The sequence below is a fragment of the Rhinopithecus roxellana genome, chromosome 13, assembly GCF_007565055.1.
Source record: "Rhinopithecus roxellana isolate Shanxi Qingling chromosome 13, ASM756505v1, whole genome shotgun sequence".
NCBI lineage: Eukaryota > Metazoa > Chordata > Mammalia > Primates > Cercopithecidae > Rhinopithecus > Rhinopithecus roxellana.
Window position 1 is genome coordinate 10,511,581 of NC_044561.1, and position 15,850 is coordinate 10,527,430.

At 55.5% G+C, this 15,850-nt stretch overlaps 2 protein-coding genes across 7 annotated transcripts; one reads left to right on the forward strand and one right to left on the reverse strand.

Annotated features, from left to right (window-relative positions):
* Positions 1-3,819: 3,819 nt before the first annotated feature.
* YDJC (YdjC chitooligosaccharide deacetylase homolog) lies at positions 3,820-5,810 on the reverse strand. 6 transcript variants are annotated; one of them, XM_010381784.2, is made up of 5 exons: positions 5,584-5,810; positions 5,335-5,441; positions 5,041-5,140; positions 4,742-4,936; positions 3,820-4,496 (listed from the first exon to the last, which is right to left on the reverse strand). In XM_010381784.2, the coding sequence occupies exons 1-5, from the start codon at positions 5,745-5,747 to the stop codon at positions 4,127-4,129; spliced, it is 936 nt and encodes a 311-aa protein (XP_010380086.1). In that variant the 5' UTR covers positions 5,748-5,810; the 3' UTR covers positions 3,820-4,126. The 6 variants fall into 6 exon arrangements, with proteins under 6 accessions (XP_010380086.1, XP_010380083.1, XP_010380085.1 ...); XM_010381781.2 differs by having other exon boundaries at positions 4,742-4,919; positions 5,276-5,441; positions 5,584-5,809; XM_010381783.2 differs by having other exon boundaries at positions 4,742-4,919; positions 5,335-5,494; positions 5,584-5,808.
* A 2,389-nt stretch (positions 5,811-8,199) lies between these two features.
* CCDC116 (coiled-coil domain containing 116) lies at positions 8,200-12,793 on the forward strand. The gene is made up of 5 exons (XM_010381780.2): positions 8,200-8,261; positions 8,554-8,687; positions 9,464-10,018; positions 10,133-10,717; positions 11,883-12,793. The coding sequence occupies exons 2-5, from the start codon at positions 8,580-8,582 to the stop codon at positions 12,609-12,611; spliced, it is 1,977 nt and encodes a 658-aa protein (XP_010380082.2). The 5' UTR covers positions 8,200-8,261; positions 8,554-8,579; the 3' UTR covers positions 12,612-12,793.
* Positions 12,794-15,850: the final 3,057 nt, after the last annotated feature.

Here is a 15,850-nt window from a genome sequence, read left to right on the forward strand (position 1 = left end):
ACACTATTTGAATCCCCCAATATAGCCCGCTGCTGCTCAGCCAGGCCCAGGACTTTTTTGGCCAGGCCTTCCCTGCCTGGAATTTGACACCTGCTGAGATCAGGCCTGCACTGTCAGCTGGATCTGCAGGTCTTGGGGAAGGAAGCTTCCTGGGGTGTCATTTTACTAGCCTTTAACATACCTAGCACTTTACCCTCTTAAGTCTCTGGAGAGCCGTGTGGCATCCTTATCCCTGCTTTTAAAGACAACCAAGACCCTGGCCTGTTTTTGTTCACATTCTGACTGCAGAGCCTGTTGTATTCTACCACTTGGCACGTTTCCTCCCACAGGGTCCCTCTGAGCCCAGAAACAGACAGTTACCCCCTTCCCCAAAGCCAGAGACATTTAAGTCCCTCTGTAAACTTCTTTCCTGCAGCCACCAGCCACCAGTTTTGGCCTTGTTCACTATTAATTGTTCAGCTTGAAATAATCCATTTCATCACTCCTGTACCTGGCGCAGCCTGACTTCTGTCACCTGCTGCCCCTTGCTGCTGCTCCTTTCATTTGGTGCCATCTAACCCAGCCCTGAAAGAAGCCAGAGCTGCTCTCAGCATTTCCCACCCTGTCCTGCCCAGCTCTTCGTCCTCTCCCTGCTTCCTGGGTATGGCACGGGGGAAGGGCACCAACCTGGAACAGAGGGGAGCTAAGGGTACCATTGCTCCCAGTGCAGTGCAGTGCAGTGCTTGGCCCAGGCCATGCCTGGTAAGTGGCCATTTCCCAGATTATTGGAATGTGTTCTTGTTCACTAACAGTTCCTAGGGAACCCTGGAGGCCTCAGAGGATCAGAGTGGAAAGGACCACCGTGCAGAGGCCATAACTGAGGCCCTGGGAAGGAAGTCACTTCCAGAGAGCATTCCCCACCCTGTGCTGGCCAGGTTCAGAAACCCCCCTGTGGCTCCACACATTGCCACGGGTTTCTCCTACATCTTCCTGTGTCGCTGGATGACTGTCCTTGTGTGTACCAGACTGGGAGCTCCTTGCAGACCAGGCCATTTCAGCTCCAGCCCAGGCCTGGCACAGAGTGGACCCTCCAGACACGAATGCTGAGTGAGTGGGTAACAGTGAACCACTTGGCTAAGACACACCCCTGTTGCTGCCCCCACAACCCCCGTGGGCCACAAGTCACCACCCTAACAGGTCCTTACCACTTTCACTTCGTGAGGAGGGCCTCATAATCAGGTGGGCCTGATTATCCTGTGAGTCTATGGCCCCTCCACTCTTTTTTTTGAGCCGGGCTCACTCTGTCGCCCAGGCTAGAGTGCAGTGGCATGATCACTGCTCCCTGCTGCCTCTACCTCCCAGGCTCAATCGATCCTCCTATCTCTGCCTCCTGAGTACATAGAAATACAGGCTCGTGTCACTACACCCGGCTAATTTTTGTAGTTTTTATAGAGACAGGGTTTTGGCATGTTACATAGTCTGTGTGGTCTCGATCTGCTAGCCTCAAGCCTTCCTCCTGACTCAGCCTCCCAAAGTGCTGGGATTACAGGCATGAGCCATTATGCCCAGCCATTATTTTTTCTTTTTTAAATAACTGAAATGAGATCTTACTGTGTTGTCCAAGCTGGTTTCGAACTCCAGAGCTCAAGTAATCCTCCCACTTCAGCCTCCCAAAGCGCTGGGATGATAGGTGTGAGCCACTGTGCCTGGCTTCACTTCACTCAAATGCTCATGGTCAGCAGGGCGCTGTGGCTAACGCCTGTAATTCCAACACTTAAGGAAAGGCCAAGGCGACCAGATCTCTTGAGCTCAGGAGTTTGAGACCAGCATGGGCAACATGCCAAAACCCCATCTCTACAAAAAATAAAAAATGAACCAGACATGCCTGTGTTCCCAGCTCCTCGGGAGGCCAAGGTGGGATGATCACCTGAGCCTGGGGAGGTCGAGGACTGCAGTGATTGTTCCACTGTACTCCAGCCTGGGTGACAGGATGAGATCGTGTCTTTAAAAGAAAGGTCCATGGTCCCCAGGGCTGCTGTCGGCTCTTTGCTCATCCCTCCTTCCCTCCCTGGGTGACAGTAGCCACTCATCTAGCATCTGTGTAGACACCCAGATCTCTCCTGCCCACCCACACCTCTCTCCTGAGCCTAGAGCTGCACAACCAGCTGCCTGCTCCTCTCAGAACACTTCCGTAACAGAAGCCCCTCAAGGGAGCTGCGTCTGTGCCTCCGGCTAACTTCAGGCACCCCTCTCCCAGCCCCAGCCAGCAGCCTGCAGGAGTGTGGCCAGATCTCATTAGGCTGAGGCGAGGAGATGGAGGCTAGGCAGCAGGAGGAGCCACCGTACAGTGATTCCAGCTCACAAGCATGGGTGCAAGAAAGGAGGAAAAGGGCTGTGGATGGGAGAGTCCAAGTCTAGTGAAGGTCAAGATGGAAGACAAGTGTGGAGCCAGAAAAAGGGACTGAAGCCGCAGTCAAGGGGATGGGGCATGGGTGGGTAGAAGCAGGAAGGCGGAGAGACATCCCACACTCAACCTTCAGAAAGCCACACGTCCCTCTAAGCTGCCTAGGCTGGGTGAGAGCTCTCTTGACCACTGATTCCATGTTTGGCCCAGGCTAGGGCCTGTTGCACATTAAATAAATGAATGAGTAGTTTCAAAGCCCTGTTCTGCCACTCCTGCCTCTACCCCTGTCAAATGGGGAGATCGGTGCCTGCCTCATAGATGCTATTTCATGAAATGAGATAAGAACCACATGGTATTCCATCTGCCTTTCCATCCTCCGGAGTGGGGCAGGACTCTGTGCTCCAGAGGACTCCCACTGCCTTCCCCATCTGCTCCTGCACCTCAGGAGCTTTCGCCTAAGCCACATGGGGTCCCAGTCCACAGGGCATCCCTACATTGCGAGGTCAAGTTAGGAACCTCGGTATCCCATTTCCTGGGAAGACTGCTCCTCCTAGAAAATTTTAAATGTATTCCCACGGGGTTGCAGGGTCTCCTTACGCCTATCCCCTGGAATGGCTTACATCTAAACAGATGACTTTTTTCTTTTTTTCTCAGCTCACTGCAAGCTCCACCTCCCGGGTTCACGCCATTCTCCTGCCTCAGCCTCCCGAGTAGCTGGGACTACAGGCGCCCGCCACCTCGCCCGGCTAGTTTTTTGTCTTTTTTAGTAGAGACGGGGTTTCACCGTGTTAGCCAGGATGGTCTCAATCTCCTGACCTCGTGATCCGCCTGTCTTGGCCTCCCAAAGTGCTGGGATTACAGGCTTGAGCCACCGCGCCCGGCCCCTTTTTTTCTTTTTTTTTGAGACGGAATTTCAGTCTTGTTGCCCAGGCTGGAGTGCAATGGCGCAATCTCGGCTCACCACAACCTCCGCCTCCCGGGTTCAAGCAATTCTCCTGCCTCAGCCTCCTGAGTAGCTGGGATTATAGGCATGCACCACCAACGCCCAGCTAATTTTGTATTTTTAGTAGAGATGTGGTTTCTCCATATTGGTCAGACTGGTCTCAAACTCCTGACCTCAGGTGATCCGCTCGCCTCGGCCTCCCAAAGTGCTGGGATTACAGGTGAGAGCCACTGCACTCGGCCTATAGGTGACTTCTAAAAATCAATACTGAGATTATAGTATTATGCCTCTTCAAAAGCAGCCTGGTGAGGACAGTCTTCTCCCACTCCCACCCCCTAAAAAGGAATAAAGAAAACCACAGCATGAACAAATGAACAAAACCAGAATGGAGAATGGGCCATTTCCTGGAGTGGTTTGAGCCAAGAGGGAGCTGCTCTTTGTCCCTGCTTGTTTCTGTGAGGGTCTCCTGGGCAGAGCTAATAAACCACCCAAGTTTGAAAGACACACGTTATTTTATTAATATAGCCATCTCTCCCCACTGCCCCAGTGGTGAAGGTGTTTGCACTGCAGCATGGAGGGGCACCAAATGCTCTGCGGGCCCTAGCCCACTGCCACAGGATGGGCCCGCCTGCAGCCAAGAAGGCTGCTCAAACTCTAGATGCCATTTGGAGCCATGAGGACCTGGGCCCAGACGTGGCAGTGTCCTACCCAGGGAAGTCAACAGACCCTGCTCCAGGGACCGGTTCTGGGCTCCCCTTGCTTGGTAGTAAGGGGATTAGTGCTTGGTTGTCGGTAGCGGATCAGAGTAGGGAGGATTCCAGGAAGGGTTCCAGAGTGGCCTCACAGGGGACCTCCTCCCCTGGCCTCTTGGAGTCGAGGTCGTCGAGGGCGCAAAGCTGCACGCCATCCTGGGCAAGCCGGGTCCGCAGCGTGGGCGCGGTGAGGACGCGCAGCTCATGCAGCCGCTCCCAAGAGCAAGAGAAAGCGTCAGGGCCTTCACCGCAGCCGCCGGTGGGAGGCACACTGGGGTAGCCGGGGTGCGCCATCAGCTCGGCTGTCAGGGTGTGGCCCGCTAGGGTACCTTCCAGGACCCGCGCCAGGGCCCCGGACACGCGGTGAGCGGACATGTGCCGGCCGCAAGTGCTCAGGCCCACGAAGGCGTCTGTCCACCTGTGGTGGGCGGGGCATCAGCCGCGGGGCCAGGCCGGGCCATGGCCAGGGGTGGGGTGGGGTGGGGTGGGGTGGGTGGGGTAGGGTAGGGACGGGACGGGGGGCGGGAGGGGGGAACTGGGGTGTCCGCAGCGGTCGACGCCAGACTCACTTCTGGGCTGAGAAACGAACACAACTAGCCAGGTGAATAGTCAGTGGGGAGGGACTGGGGCAGCTATGGTAGGAGACAGGGCGGGAAGCCTCACCGCAGGCCGTGGCGGGAGAAGGGGCCCACGGCGGCCCGAGCGTCGCGCTCCACGGCGCAGGCGAAGGCGCGCGCGGGGGCCTCCAGCCAAGTGCAGCCACCCACACCGCGCTCCAGCGGCAGTCGCGTAAAGCGCACCCCATAGGCCTGCAGCGCCTCCGCGAACACCTGGCACACGCCTGCGGGGGGAGCGGGTCTAGGAGGAGCACGTCCCTTCACCTGGGGGCATCGAACTTCCCCTACTTCCCCAGCCCCACCTGGGAGTAAACGCCCTCCAAACTGGGATCACCAACCACGCACCTGGGAGTACGTGCACGTGCTGGTGGCCGTCCACGTGCGTGGGGGCCCTGCCTAGCAGCTCCCGGAAGCAACTTAGTTGGGCCTCGAGCTCCTCCCGCACCTAGAGGGCGAGCGAGAGACACCTTGAGCAACCGGGAGTAGCTGCCGAGGATACCCTCCTCGTGCTTCCGTGTGACGGCTCCAGTGTTTGAATGAAGAAGTCATCCACCGCCATCTCCTAATGGCCTCACAGTACCCTCCGGGCGGAGCTCTGGGGGTCCTCGCGAGCATCCTCCTGCAGCTGCGGCTCCGCACCTGAGGCAAATCCACGTCTCCGGCCGCCACCGCCTCCCGGAATCCCATCTTGCCAAGGAAAAAGCCTTCGGGGCCGAGCAGCGACGAGGCGCCACGGCGGGCCGGACCTACGGGGCGGCCCTCGGACAGGTTGGCGTGGAGGCCCGTGGGGATGCTGTGCCTGAGGGCGGAGCGCGAGCTGGAGCACTAGCGGCTGCGGAGCAGCGCGCCCCAAGCCGGTCATCGCCCTGCTAGGGGCCCTCCCCTCACCTGCGGGCCAGCTCCGCTGCGCTCTCCGTGGCCGCACCGTTGACCAGCAGGGACACGCTGGTCACGGCCCCGGCCAGAAAGGCCTCCACGATGCCCTCATCGCGTCGCGGGCAATAACCAAAGTCGTCCGCGGTGACCACCAGGCGCACGCGAGGACGGGACATGTCCGCCTGGGCCCACCGCTCGCGCTCCCAGGGGAGTGGGCTGGACAGCCCAGGCCCCGCCCCCGGACGCTGCCCAGGCCCCGCCCCGACGCACACGCCCAGGTGCGGCTGCGCTTCGCCTTTGTTCTCGCCACCTAGCGGTCCGGCGTGCCCCTGCAGGGACCCGGCAACTGCTCCCGCGCTAACCAGACCAGTGCTGGATTCATTGCAACGGGGAACTTTCCTTGACTGCAAAAGTGATATTTAATATGAAAAATACCAAAACGAAGTCGGGCGCAGTGGCTCACGCCTGTAATCCCAACACTTTGGGAGGCCGAGGTGGGTGGATCACGAGGTCAGGAGTTCAAGACCAACCTGGCCAACATGGGCAAACCCCGTCTCTACTCAAAATACAAAAATTTGCCGGGAGTTGTGGCACGCGCCTGTAATTCCAGCTACTCGGGAGGCTGAGGCAGGAGAATTGCTTGAACCCGGAAGACGGAGGTTGTGGTGAGCCGAGATCGCACGACTGCACTCTAGCATGGATGATAGGGCGAGACTCTGTCTCAAAACAAAAAAAAAAAGAAAGAAAGAAAGAAAGAAAAAAAGAAAAAGAAAGGAAAAATACCAAAAAAGAAAAAAAAAAATCTCCTACCCTTCCCAGAGATTGCCATTGTAAACTTTCTGGGTTGTGTCCTTCCAGTGTTTTCTCTAAGCAAATAAACACACCCAACTCCCTTTCTCCCCAACCCAACTTTTTTGTGTGTTGTTTTGAGAACATAAAGATGATTACATCAATGTTATCACATTCTGGTAGTTTCTTAGCAGTGTGATCGAAAATTTTCATATTATTAGCTATTCTTATTCTTTTTCAAATTGCCTATTGATCTTTTGCAGATTTTTATAAGAGCAGGCATTTTCTTGATTTATTTTTTATTTTTTCTTGAGCTCTAGACACTAAGAAAATGAAAGAAAGCATATACACTAATGGCTTCTTTTGAGAAAACATTATCTCCTGTTTCCATCTTGAGCTCTCTGCCAGGCTACAGCTTTTACATTCATAACTTCACTGTTTTTCTCTTTGGTCCAGAAAAGCTTTCCTTACCCATGACTGTATATGGTAGGCAGCCACAGTTTTCACTGCAATGTGGCGGTCTTGATTTTTCCCATGGTATTTGTGTCCAGACTACGAAATTGGTAATGTCATTCCTGTTTCACAGATTAGAAAATGGGGGGTCAGAGAGCGAAAGTGTGGTCCTGCCAGGAGTAGTGGAGATAAGACTGAACCTCACAGCTCAGGGCCTGCACCCAGACCTGCTATGTCCTCTCTGTCCCTGACCTAGTGGGTAGCCAGAGCTGAAAGGACAGAGCAGAACTCGAGAGTAACAATATTTCATGAGGTATGTGAGGACTGAAAGCCTCATAGAGTCCTTCAACCATGCTCTTGGCGTAATGACTGATGTGTTTATAGTGACTGGTGAATGTCAGACCTCAACCAACCACCATTCTCCACTGGAAGCTGATCTTGGAAAGGTCAGAAGTCCCAAGGGTGCGCAGATGGGAAGGAGGAGACTAACATTTATTGAGCACCTACTTGGTGCCAGACACTGAAAGTATTAAAGATTCACGGTGACTTGCCTCAGTTCTGGCCCCAAAGGAGCACCATCTGGTAGACACATAAGTAGCAACATGGTATGGTGGAGTCTGGAATGGGGTTTACTGTGAATCATGTAGGGGGTGGCAGAATTCACAGTAAAAGCTTTTAGGAAGAAGTGACACCATTATTACTGAGCAAAAGAGAAAAGGAGGGAGGGAGAGGAGGTAAGAATATACAAGGCTCCACTGTGATACGGGGTGTGTTGTAGGGAAATTGTATTGAATCCCATACTCCCATATTGGAAGAACACTCAAGCCCATTTACAGTGTAGGACCAATGCTAAGAGAGGCTGAGTCACATTGGCAGGAAAGAGCAGAGCCAGGAACTGAAGCTAGGTCTGTGACTGAGAGCCGGCACTCTTCTCCACTGCAGAGGGGAGAGGTCTCAAGGCAGAACCTGGGGCTGTGCACCCCGCGGAAGGGGCAGAGGCCCCTGGAAAGGAACAGGAGCAGGAGGCCCAGGGCTGTGCAGAGACCAGGGAGGACACGAGGAAGGTGCTTGTGTCACCGGTGGAAGACGTGGCTTTGGCTTTTAGACTCCCCTTGGGGCAGGAGTGGATCATAGAGCCTAGCCCCAGCTTCGGTGGTGGGTGGGGGTCCTCCAGGCAGCGGGGACGTAGGCACCAGCATCTTCGGCCTGCGGCTCCCAGACGAGTGTGGGAGGGCAGAGTCCAGAGAACTGGAGGTTGGGCCAATGTGGGCCCCGCCCCCAACTATTGTGTCGGAGAGGGTAGTGGATGAGCTCCTCGGTAAGAACCAATGAGGATGTGGTATGCAAATAAGCAAGTGGAGGCCGCCAGTCGACTTCCTCGCACTGTGTAGCTGCCCCAGTGAGGGCGCAGACTGTACTGGCCTGCGCGGAGCAAGGTGGTGTTTCTGGTGAGTCCGTTGATTCCGGGCTGGGGCGAAAGCCAGGTTGCCCAGGGTTTGGGAGTTGGGAGGGTCAAGCACACGCAGATCTAAAGACGATCGGAGACAGGATGGTCCTCGGCGATTCCACCCCGATGACTCTGGGAACTGCCTGCCTGCAGACGTATGGGGGCCATGGAGCAGAGGAAGGGCTGGATGCATGAAGGACGCGGGGTGCGGGGAGCAAGGGACCCGCAGACTCCAGGGCCACAGATGTGTGGACCTATTGGAGACCCTCACGTTGTCTCCCCAGCCCGCGCAGAGAGGAATGCGCAGCTGAAGAGAGAGATGGGCAGCAGGCCCGGTCACCTGCCAGGTGACCACATGGCCAGGTGCCGCCACCACTCGGGCTACGTGGCTGACGACGAGGCCAGCCACTCCATGTGCAGTGCACGGGTAAGTGTGCCCAGCAGGGCCCCGACCCTTGAGGCCACAACATGTTCCCCGCCAACCCTGACACCCAAGACCACAGCCCCCATTTCTCATTGTCTATTGACCTCCTCTCTGGGCCTCTTAGTGAAGTCCTTATTGCCTTGACTTCTCCTATGACTCCCCTGCTTGCCCCTGTCACATTCAATTTCATTCCTTGTTTCCTTCTGACTTCCAGCGACCTGGAAGGTGCTTGGGTGGACTGGGACCCTAGAGTGGGAACATGGAGTTGACTGGGTGCCTAGGGCTCAAGCTGGAGAAACAGCCCTGGGTAGCACAGGGCTCAAGACCTCAGCTATTGTCTGCACTCAAGACCTCAGGTGTTGTTTGCAGCCCTGCCATGGAGACAGGGATGGCCTGCTGCATGGACAGATGAGGAGTTGGAGGGAGACTCTGAGAGGTTCATGATTGCTCATCCTGCCATGTGTCAGGGCAGAAGCAGGCTAAGTCCCTTAGCCAGGACTTGTGTGTGTGAAATATAGGTGTTAGGAAAGCTTCAGGGCGACCCTGAAGAGACCTCCACTTTGCAGATAAGGCAATTGGACCTCAAGAGGGGCCATCTTGCACACTGTCATCAGGCTGTAGGTGGCAGAGCCAGGGTCCAAATCCAGAGCTTCCAGACTCCAAAATGCAGCTCCTTCCACTATTTACTCTCACCCAGGTCCTAGTGTTACCCTAGGAAGACCCCAGGGAGCCCTTCACCTGTAGGGCACCCATGCCCACTGTGACATACCTGTCTTCAGGTGCAGCTACCCAAGAAGCCACTGGTTCCAGAAATGGGGCCAGCCTCCAAGCCGGGCCGTGTGCCACACCCACCATCCACATGTGGCAGCTCAGCGCTCCAGAACCAACGCCGAAACAAGAGGCACCCTCAGCCCTTTAGCCACTTTCTGGATTTCCTGACTGAGAGCCAGGTCCTGGACAGCCTGGAGACAGTGGTGGAGAAGGCAACTGAGCGCATGGCTGCCATGAAGACGGAGGCTGGGGTGCCACTTGTGGAGGTGCAGGACCCAGTGGAGGTGCCAAGTGGTGGGCGGCGGGCACATGCCCGGCCCAGCCTCAGCACTGTACACCGGCACCGTGTATGGCCGACCCTCTGCACTGGACACCCCAACAACTACCCATCCAGCTCCAGCTCCATGTCCGACTCCCATAGCAGCCTCATGGCTGGCTGGCTGAGCTCCCACAGCCGGGACAGTGACCTAGGTGCCCAAGGCTTAGACTCATTGCCACCTGTGAGGGACAAACTCCTGCTGGAGAAGAATCTCAAGCGGCTGCTACAGCTGGAGAGGAAAGGGGTGAGAGCCGGGGCCATGGCTGGGTGGGGTGGACTCCCACGGAGAGCCCAGGGCCAGGGTCAGCCCTGGCTTGGCTGCTTCTGAACACTTCTCAGAGTCACCCTCTTTCTGCAGAAAGGCCTCAGTCAGTCCTGCTCCCAGAGGGACTCCCTGCTGTGGGATTTGCTGGGCAGCCAGACCAGCTTTCAGTGGACCCAGGAGCAGCCCCTGTCCTGGTTCTCAGAGCTGCTGGGCTCAAGTTCTGGTGTGCCTGAAGCATCAGAGCCGAGGCCTGGAGAACAGGAGCCGATCTGCAAACGAGAGTTCAATAAAGAGATCAAGTCGTTACTGAGCCAGCTGGAGTCCCTCGACCTGCCTGGCTACTGTCCGCTCCGTGAGCCCCATCGCACACTGAACTTCCTGGCTGACCACCGCCTCTTCCCTGCTCTGCAGAGCGTGGTCAACCAGGCTGTGGATAAGCTCCGTGGCGCCCGCTGCCGCGATGGCCGTCCTCTGTTCCCCACCAGCTTGGAGCCCCCCTCAGAGCTGCAGGTTCAACGCAATCTGCCGCCTCTGCGCTCTGAGCCGGCTAAACCCACCAACAGCGGGCAGCCCCACCCCTCAGTCTCCAGCCCCAAGACGCCTCAGAGAAAACAGAAGGACAGAGGAGGCTTCCCCTCCATGTCTAGTGCCCAGGTGGCCACCAGATTCAAGCTCAAGGTGACACCCATGGAGAAGCCCAATGTCCCCAGCCCCTCACTCCACTCCAGAGAGGAGGAGCCTGACTCAGATCCCAAATTACAAAACCCACCTGTTTCCCTGAGCTCCAGACAGAGGGCCCAGCCCTGGCAGGGCCTGCACCTCACCCTGCCTGTGCCCGGGATAGTGGTGGAGGTGGCCTGTGGCCACGGCCACCTCAGGGTTGTCACACCTCCACTTGCCTGCCCCTACCCCCGGTCTTCCTGCTACCTTCTCCCTGAGCTCTCCCCAGTTGCTTCCTCATCTCCCGCCTCACTATGTCCAGAGGTGACCTCCTCGAAAGTAGGACTGGACATGAGTTTGCAGGAGAAAGGCTCCTTGACCCACCACTCCTAGCAGCCACTATCACTGGCAGGTGCTCAAGGTCAAGGTCTCTTGCCCTGCACTGTGGAAACCTCCTGGGCAGGGGTCAAGCTGATGGGGGCCCATGAATCCTGGCCTAGCTACTACCAGGTGTTGTCACAGATAAATAAAGCCTATTTATTTATGCTGGGTATTTTTTATAACGTTTCTATGTGAATCTAGAGACGCTCCTACGTGGGAGTGGAGGGTCCCGTCCCTTGCGGACAGAAGCACTAGCCTGGCCGGGGCCTTGCCTCCTAGATCTAGTTCCTTTGAATCCAGCTGCCTCCAGCAGGACTCTCCAGTCTCTGGACTTTGCCGAGGGAAAGTTGACCAGGCAGGATGTGTACAAGACGTAGGTGGCCTTACACTGGTGGATCTCCAGCATGGTCCCTCGACCCTTTCCTCAGCCATCAAGGCTCCTGCAGGCATCTCTCTGGGCACAGGCCTGGGCGGGAGCCTGCCCAAACCCAGTTGTCAATGCTTAGATTAACCTCACCCTGTGACAGTTCCCTGCCCTTGCCCCAGGCCCAACAGGTGTAGGAGGTGTGATGGTGAGGTGAGCATGAGAGTGGACAGTTGAGTGCGTCAGCATAGCAGATGTGGCAAAGCTGTACCCTTCGTGTGACAAGTGTGTTTGTCACACTAAGTGTACCCATTCATGATTGCGATGGGCAGGGCTGGCAGGGCTCTGAGGAGGGCACAGTGGCTGGAAGGGGTGTCACAGAGGGATGGGGCTGGCAGGTGTGACATGTGTTCCTTTCCCTCCCTGGCTGCTATGCAGAGCCCCCGCAGCAGTGGCAGGTTCACAAAGAAGAAGCCGCTGCCCTCCATCTCATCGAAGTCCAGCATGTCTCACTTCTCCAACCGCCTTTATGAGGAGCTCGCCGACTTCCTGACCCAGCAGGCAGCCTCCCTGCTCATCCGCAAGTATGAGTTTGAAAAGGACCTCAATAAGCAGCTGGGCTTCTTCTCCTTTCCTGTCACCCAAGTGCTCAGGGACCTTTCCCTGGGCTTAAAGAAGGTGAAAGGCTCCCGCATCCACCTATCCTCGGAGACCCACCGGAGCTGCCTGCTGCGTAAACTGGAGGAGGCCAAAAGGGCCCGGCAGGCCTCCCGGCTCAGCACCCCCCACCACAGCACAGAGACACCCTCTGTGCAGCAGGAACCGGCCACCCACACTGCCCAGGACCAGACCACAGAGCCCTGCCACTCCCTTTACACCAACTTGCCAGCCAGCCGGCAGCTCAGCCCATTGGAGCCCAAGCTCTCAGTGTCTGCCCGCACCGGCATGGGTTCCAGTCTCCCCAAGTCCAAGGACATGGACAGTGAAGGCCACGATAAGGCCGAGGTTGAAGATGAAGATGAGGATGAGTACAAGGATGAGGACCAGGATGAGGACAAGGATGAGGACCAGGATGAGGACAAGGAGGAGGATGGAGTCCAGCGCCTGCCAGAACCTGGAGAGGAGGCCTCGGTCAGCCACTCTGTGGGCCATAGTGACCCACCATGAAATCCCCACCAGCCACTCGATTCCCTGCTGTGTCAGAGTTGCTGACCATCACACCAGCCCCTGCCATGAACAGAGTCACCACAGGCTGAATGCCCACGAGGAGCTCTGCTGAGACTCTCAGGGGAGCCAGCGAAAGAAATAGAAATAAAGCCTGTGTTGCTGGGACACAGGTTTGTTGTCCTAAGATTTCAGCCGCCATTTTATTTATTTACTTATTCGTTGACTTATATTTAAGATGAAGTCTTGGCTGGGCTCATGCCTGTAATCCCAACACTTTGAGAGGCTGATGTGGACAGATCACTTGAGGCCAGGAGTTGGAGACCAGCCTGGCCAACACGGTGAAACTCTGTCTCTACTAAATACAAAAATTAGCCAGGTGTGGTGGCAGGTACCTGTAATCCCAGCTCCTTGGGAGGCTGAGGCAGGAGAACGGCTTTAACCTGGGGAAGCAGAGGTTGCATTGAGCCGAGATTGCACCACTGCACTCCAGCCTGGGCAACAGAGTGAAACTGTGTCAAAAAAAAAAAAAAAAAAAAAAGGGTCTTGTTGTGTCTCCCAGGCTGAAGTGCAGTGGCATGATCTTAGCTCATGGCAACCTCCACTTCCTGGCTTTAAACAGTTCTGTCCCCTCAGCCTCCTGAGTTGCTGGGACTACAGGCGCCCGCCACCATGCCCAGCTAATTGTTGTATTTTTAGTAGAGACGGGATTTCACCATGTTGGCCAGGGTGGTCTCGAATTCCTGACCTCAAGTGATCCACCAACCTCTGCATCCCAAAGTGCAGGGATTACAGGCATGAGCCACCACGCCTGGCCACTATTTTTTTTATGTATTTTTAGTAGAGATGGGGTTTCACTATGTTGGACAGGCTGGTCTTGAACTCCTGACCTCAGTTGGTCTGCCTGCTTCAGCCTCCCAAAGTGCTGGCATTACACGCATGAACTACCGCACCCGGCTTTTATTTTTATTTTTATTTTTTGAGATGGAGTCTCACTCTGTTGCCCAGGCTGGAGTGCCTTGGTGCGATCCTGGCTCACCACAACCTCCACCTCCCGGGTTCAAGGGATTCTCCTGCCTCAGCCTCCTGAGTAGCTGGGACTACAGGCGTGCGCCACCATGCCGGGCTACATTTTTTTTTTTTTTTCTTTTTGAGACGGAGTCTTGCTCTGTCGCCCAGGTTGGAGTGCAGTGGCGCAATCTCTGCTCAATGCAAGCTCCGCCTCCTGGGTTCATGGCATTCTCCTGCCTCAGCCTCCCGAGTGGCTGGGACTACAGGCGCCCGCCACCATGCCCAGCTAATTTTTTTTGTATTTTTAGTAGAGATGGGGTTTCACCATGTTAGCCAGGATGGTCTCGATCTCCTGACCTTGTAATCCACCTGCCTCAGCCTCCCGAAGTGCTGGGATTACAGGCGTGAGCCACTATGCCCGGCCAATTTTGTATTTTTAGTAGAGACAGGGTTTCACTATATTGGCCAGGCTGGTCTCCAACTCCTGGGCTCAAGTGATCCTCCCGCCTCGGCCTGCCAAAGCACTGAGATTACCGGCATGAGCCACCGTGCCCCGCCCAACACTGGAGTTTGGAGGCTCAGTGGGGCAGTGATGTACACTGGAGTTGCTTATGTGACTGCTTTCAGCTGCTCACTGAACTGAGGCTGGAACATTCCAGGGTCCCTCTCTATGTGGCTTTTTACCACGCAGTAATCTGGCGCTTCATTACCGCAAGGTGCATTGTCTAGCTTCCTAGGATGAAGCCAGACCTGCCAGAGTTCTTATGGCCGGGGCTCAGAGGTCCCCAAACAGCACTTCTTCGGCATTCGATTGGTCAAAACAAGTTGCGCTACCTACCCAGATTCAAGGAAAGAGGAAATGAACTACATATCTTTGGCTTACGGGAATGGGAGGAATTGTTAGTATTTGGAGACTAGTTACCACCCTTCCTCCTCTCCACAGCTGATTGTACCTTGAGCAGCCCTTGGGCCCAAGTTGAGCCAATCAGATTCTCTCCTGAGAACCTGAACCTTAAGATAAATTATGGTTGGTAGGTGGAGGGCACTGGAGATGCCATAATCAGCCCTGAGGAGCTGCCCATAGGGTGAGCGGGGGAAGGTGGTCTGCAGCAGGAGGCTGGAGAAGGGAACAGCAAAGAGAGGCCATGAGGCTCCCCGTGAGAGTCAAGGGAGTGCTACATTGGCTTCCTCACTCTAGGTCTGATATCTCAGCCTACTTAGAATTCTGTCTTGCTTGTCAGGAAGATTGCCTGCTGTGTCCTCTCCCTCCTATGGTCCTAAATGCAACTGGGAAATGGCTGGCAGCTTCTAGCAGGGAACTGGCATGATCTTTTGATCTATGCTTTTACCACTTTCTTTTGAGACGAAGTCTTACTTTATTGCCCAGGATGGAGGACAGTGGTGTGATCTTGGCTCACTGCAACCTCTGCCTCCTGGGTTCAAGCAATTCTCCTACCTCAACCTTCTGAGCAGCTGGGATTACAGGCACATGAGACCACGCCTGGCTAATTTTTGCATTTTTAGCAGAGACAGGGTTTCGCCATGTTGGTCAGGCTGGTCTTGAAGTCCTGACCTCAGGTGATCTGCCTGCCTCATCCTCCCAAAGTGCTGGGGAGTCACCGTGCCCAGCTGCTTTTACCACTTTCCTGTGTAGAAGGAATGCTTTGGAGGGGCCAGCATCATAATGGAAGCAGCTAGACCTGTTAGGAGGCAGTGGTCAATATCTGAATGGGAGATGGAGGGGCTTGCGTTAGAACTGTGATGGGGACTCAGGAGAGATGCCTTGAAATGTGATTTGGAATCAGAGCCATAAAGACACGTTGAGTGGGCTGGGCATGGTGGCTCACGCCTGTAATCTTTTTTTTTTTTTTTCTGAGACGTAGTTTCACTCTTGTCGCCTAGGCTGGAGCGCAATGGCATGATCTTGGCTCACCACAACCTCCACCTCCTAGGTTCAAGCGATTCTCCTACCTTAGCCTCCCAAGTAGCTGGGATTATAGACATGCGCCACCATGCCCAGCCCACTCAACATATCTTTATGGCTCTGATTTAGTAGAGATAGGATTTCTCCATGTTGGCTGGGCTGGTCTTGAATTCCTGACCTCAGGTGATCTGCCCACCTCGGCCTCCCAAAGTGCTGGGATTGCAGGCGTGAGCCACTGGGCCCGGCCTATGCCTGTAATGTTAACACTTTGGAAGGCCAAGGCGGGTGTATAACCTGAGGTCAGGAG

What these genes read in the sequence shown, in the direction of transcription:
- CCDC116 (XM_010381780.2), top strand. Translation starts at nt 8,580, where the DNA reads ATGGGCAGCAGGCCCGGTCACCTGCCAGGTGACCACATGGCCAGGTGC. An exon ending in ACTCCATGTGCAGTGCACGG is followed by an intron (nt 8,688 to 9,463) that starts GTAAGTGTGCCC and finishes ACCTGTCTTCAG; the next exon opens with GTGCAGCTACCCAAGAAGCC. An exon ending in CCACCAGATTCAAGCTCAAG is followed by an intron (nt 10,718 to 11,882) that starts GTGACACCCATG and finishes GCTGCTATGCAG; the next exon opens with AGCCCCCGCAGCAGTGGCAG.
- YDJC (XM_010381781.2), bottom strand. Translation starts at nt 5,747, where the DNA reads ATGTCCCGTCCTCGCGTGCGCCTGGTGGTCACCGCGGACGACTTTGGT. An exon ending in CCCAGAGCTCCGCCCGGAGG is followed by an intron (nt 5,141 to 5,275) that starts GTACTGTGAGGC and finishes CTCGCCCTCTAG; the next exon opens with GTGCGGGAGGAGCTCGAGGC. An exon ending in GCACGTGCACGTACTCCCAG is followed by an intron (nt 4,920 to 5,040) that starts GTGCGTGGTTGG and finishes CTCCCCCCGCAG; the next exon opens with GCGTGTGCCAGGTGTTCGCG.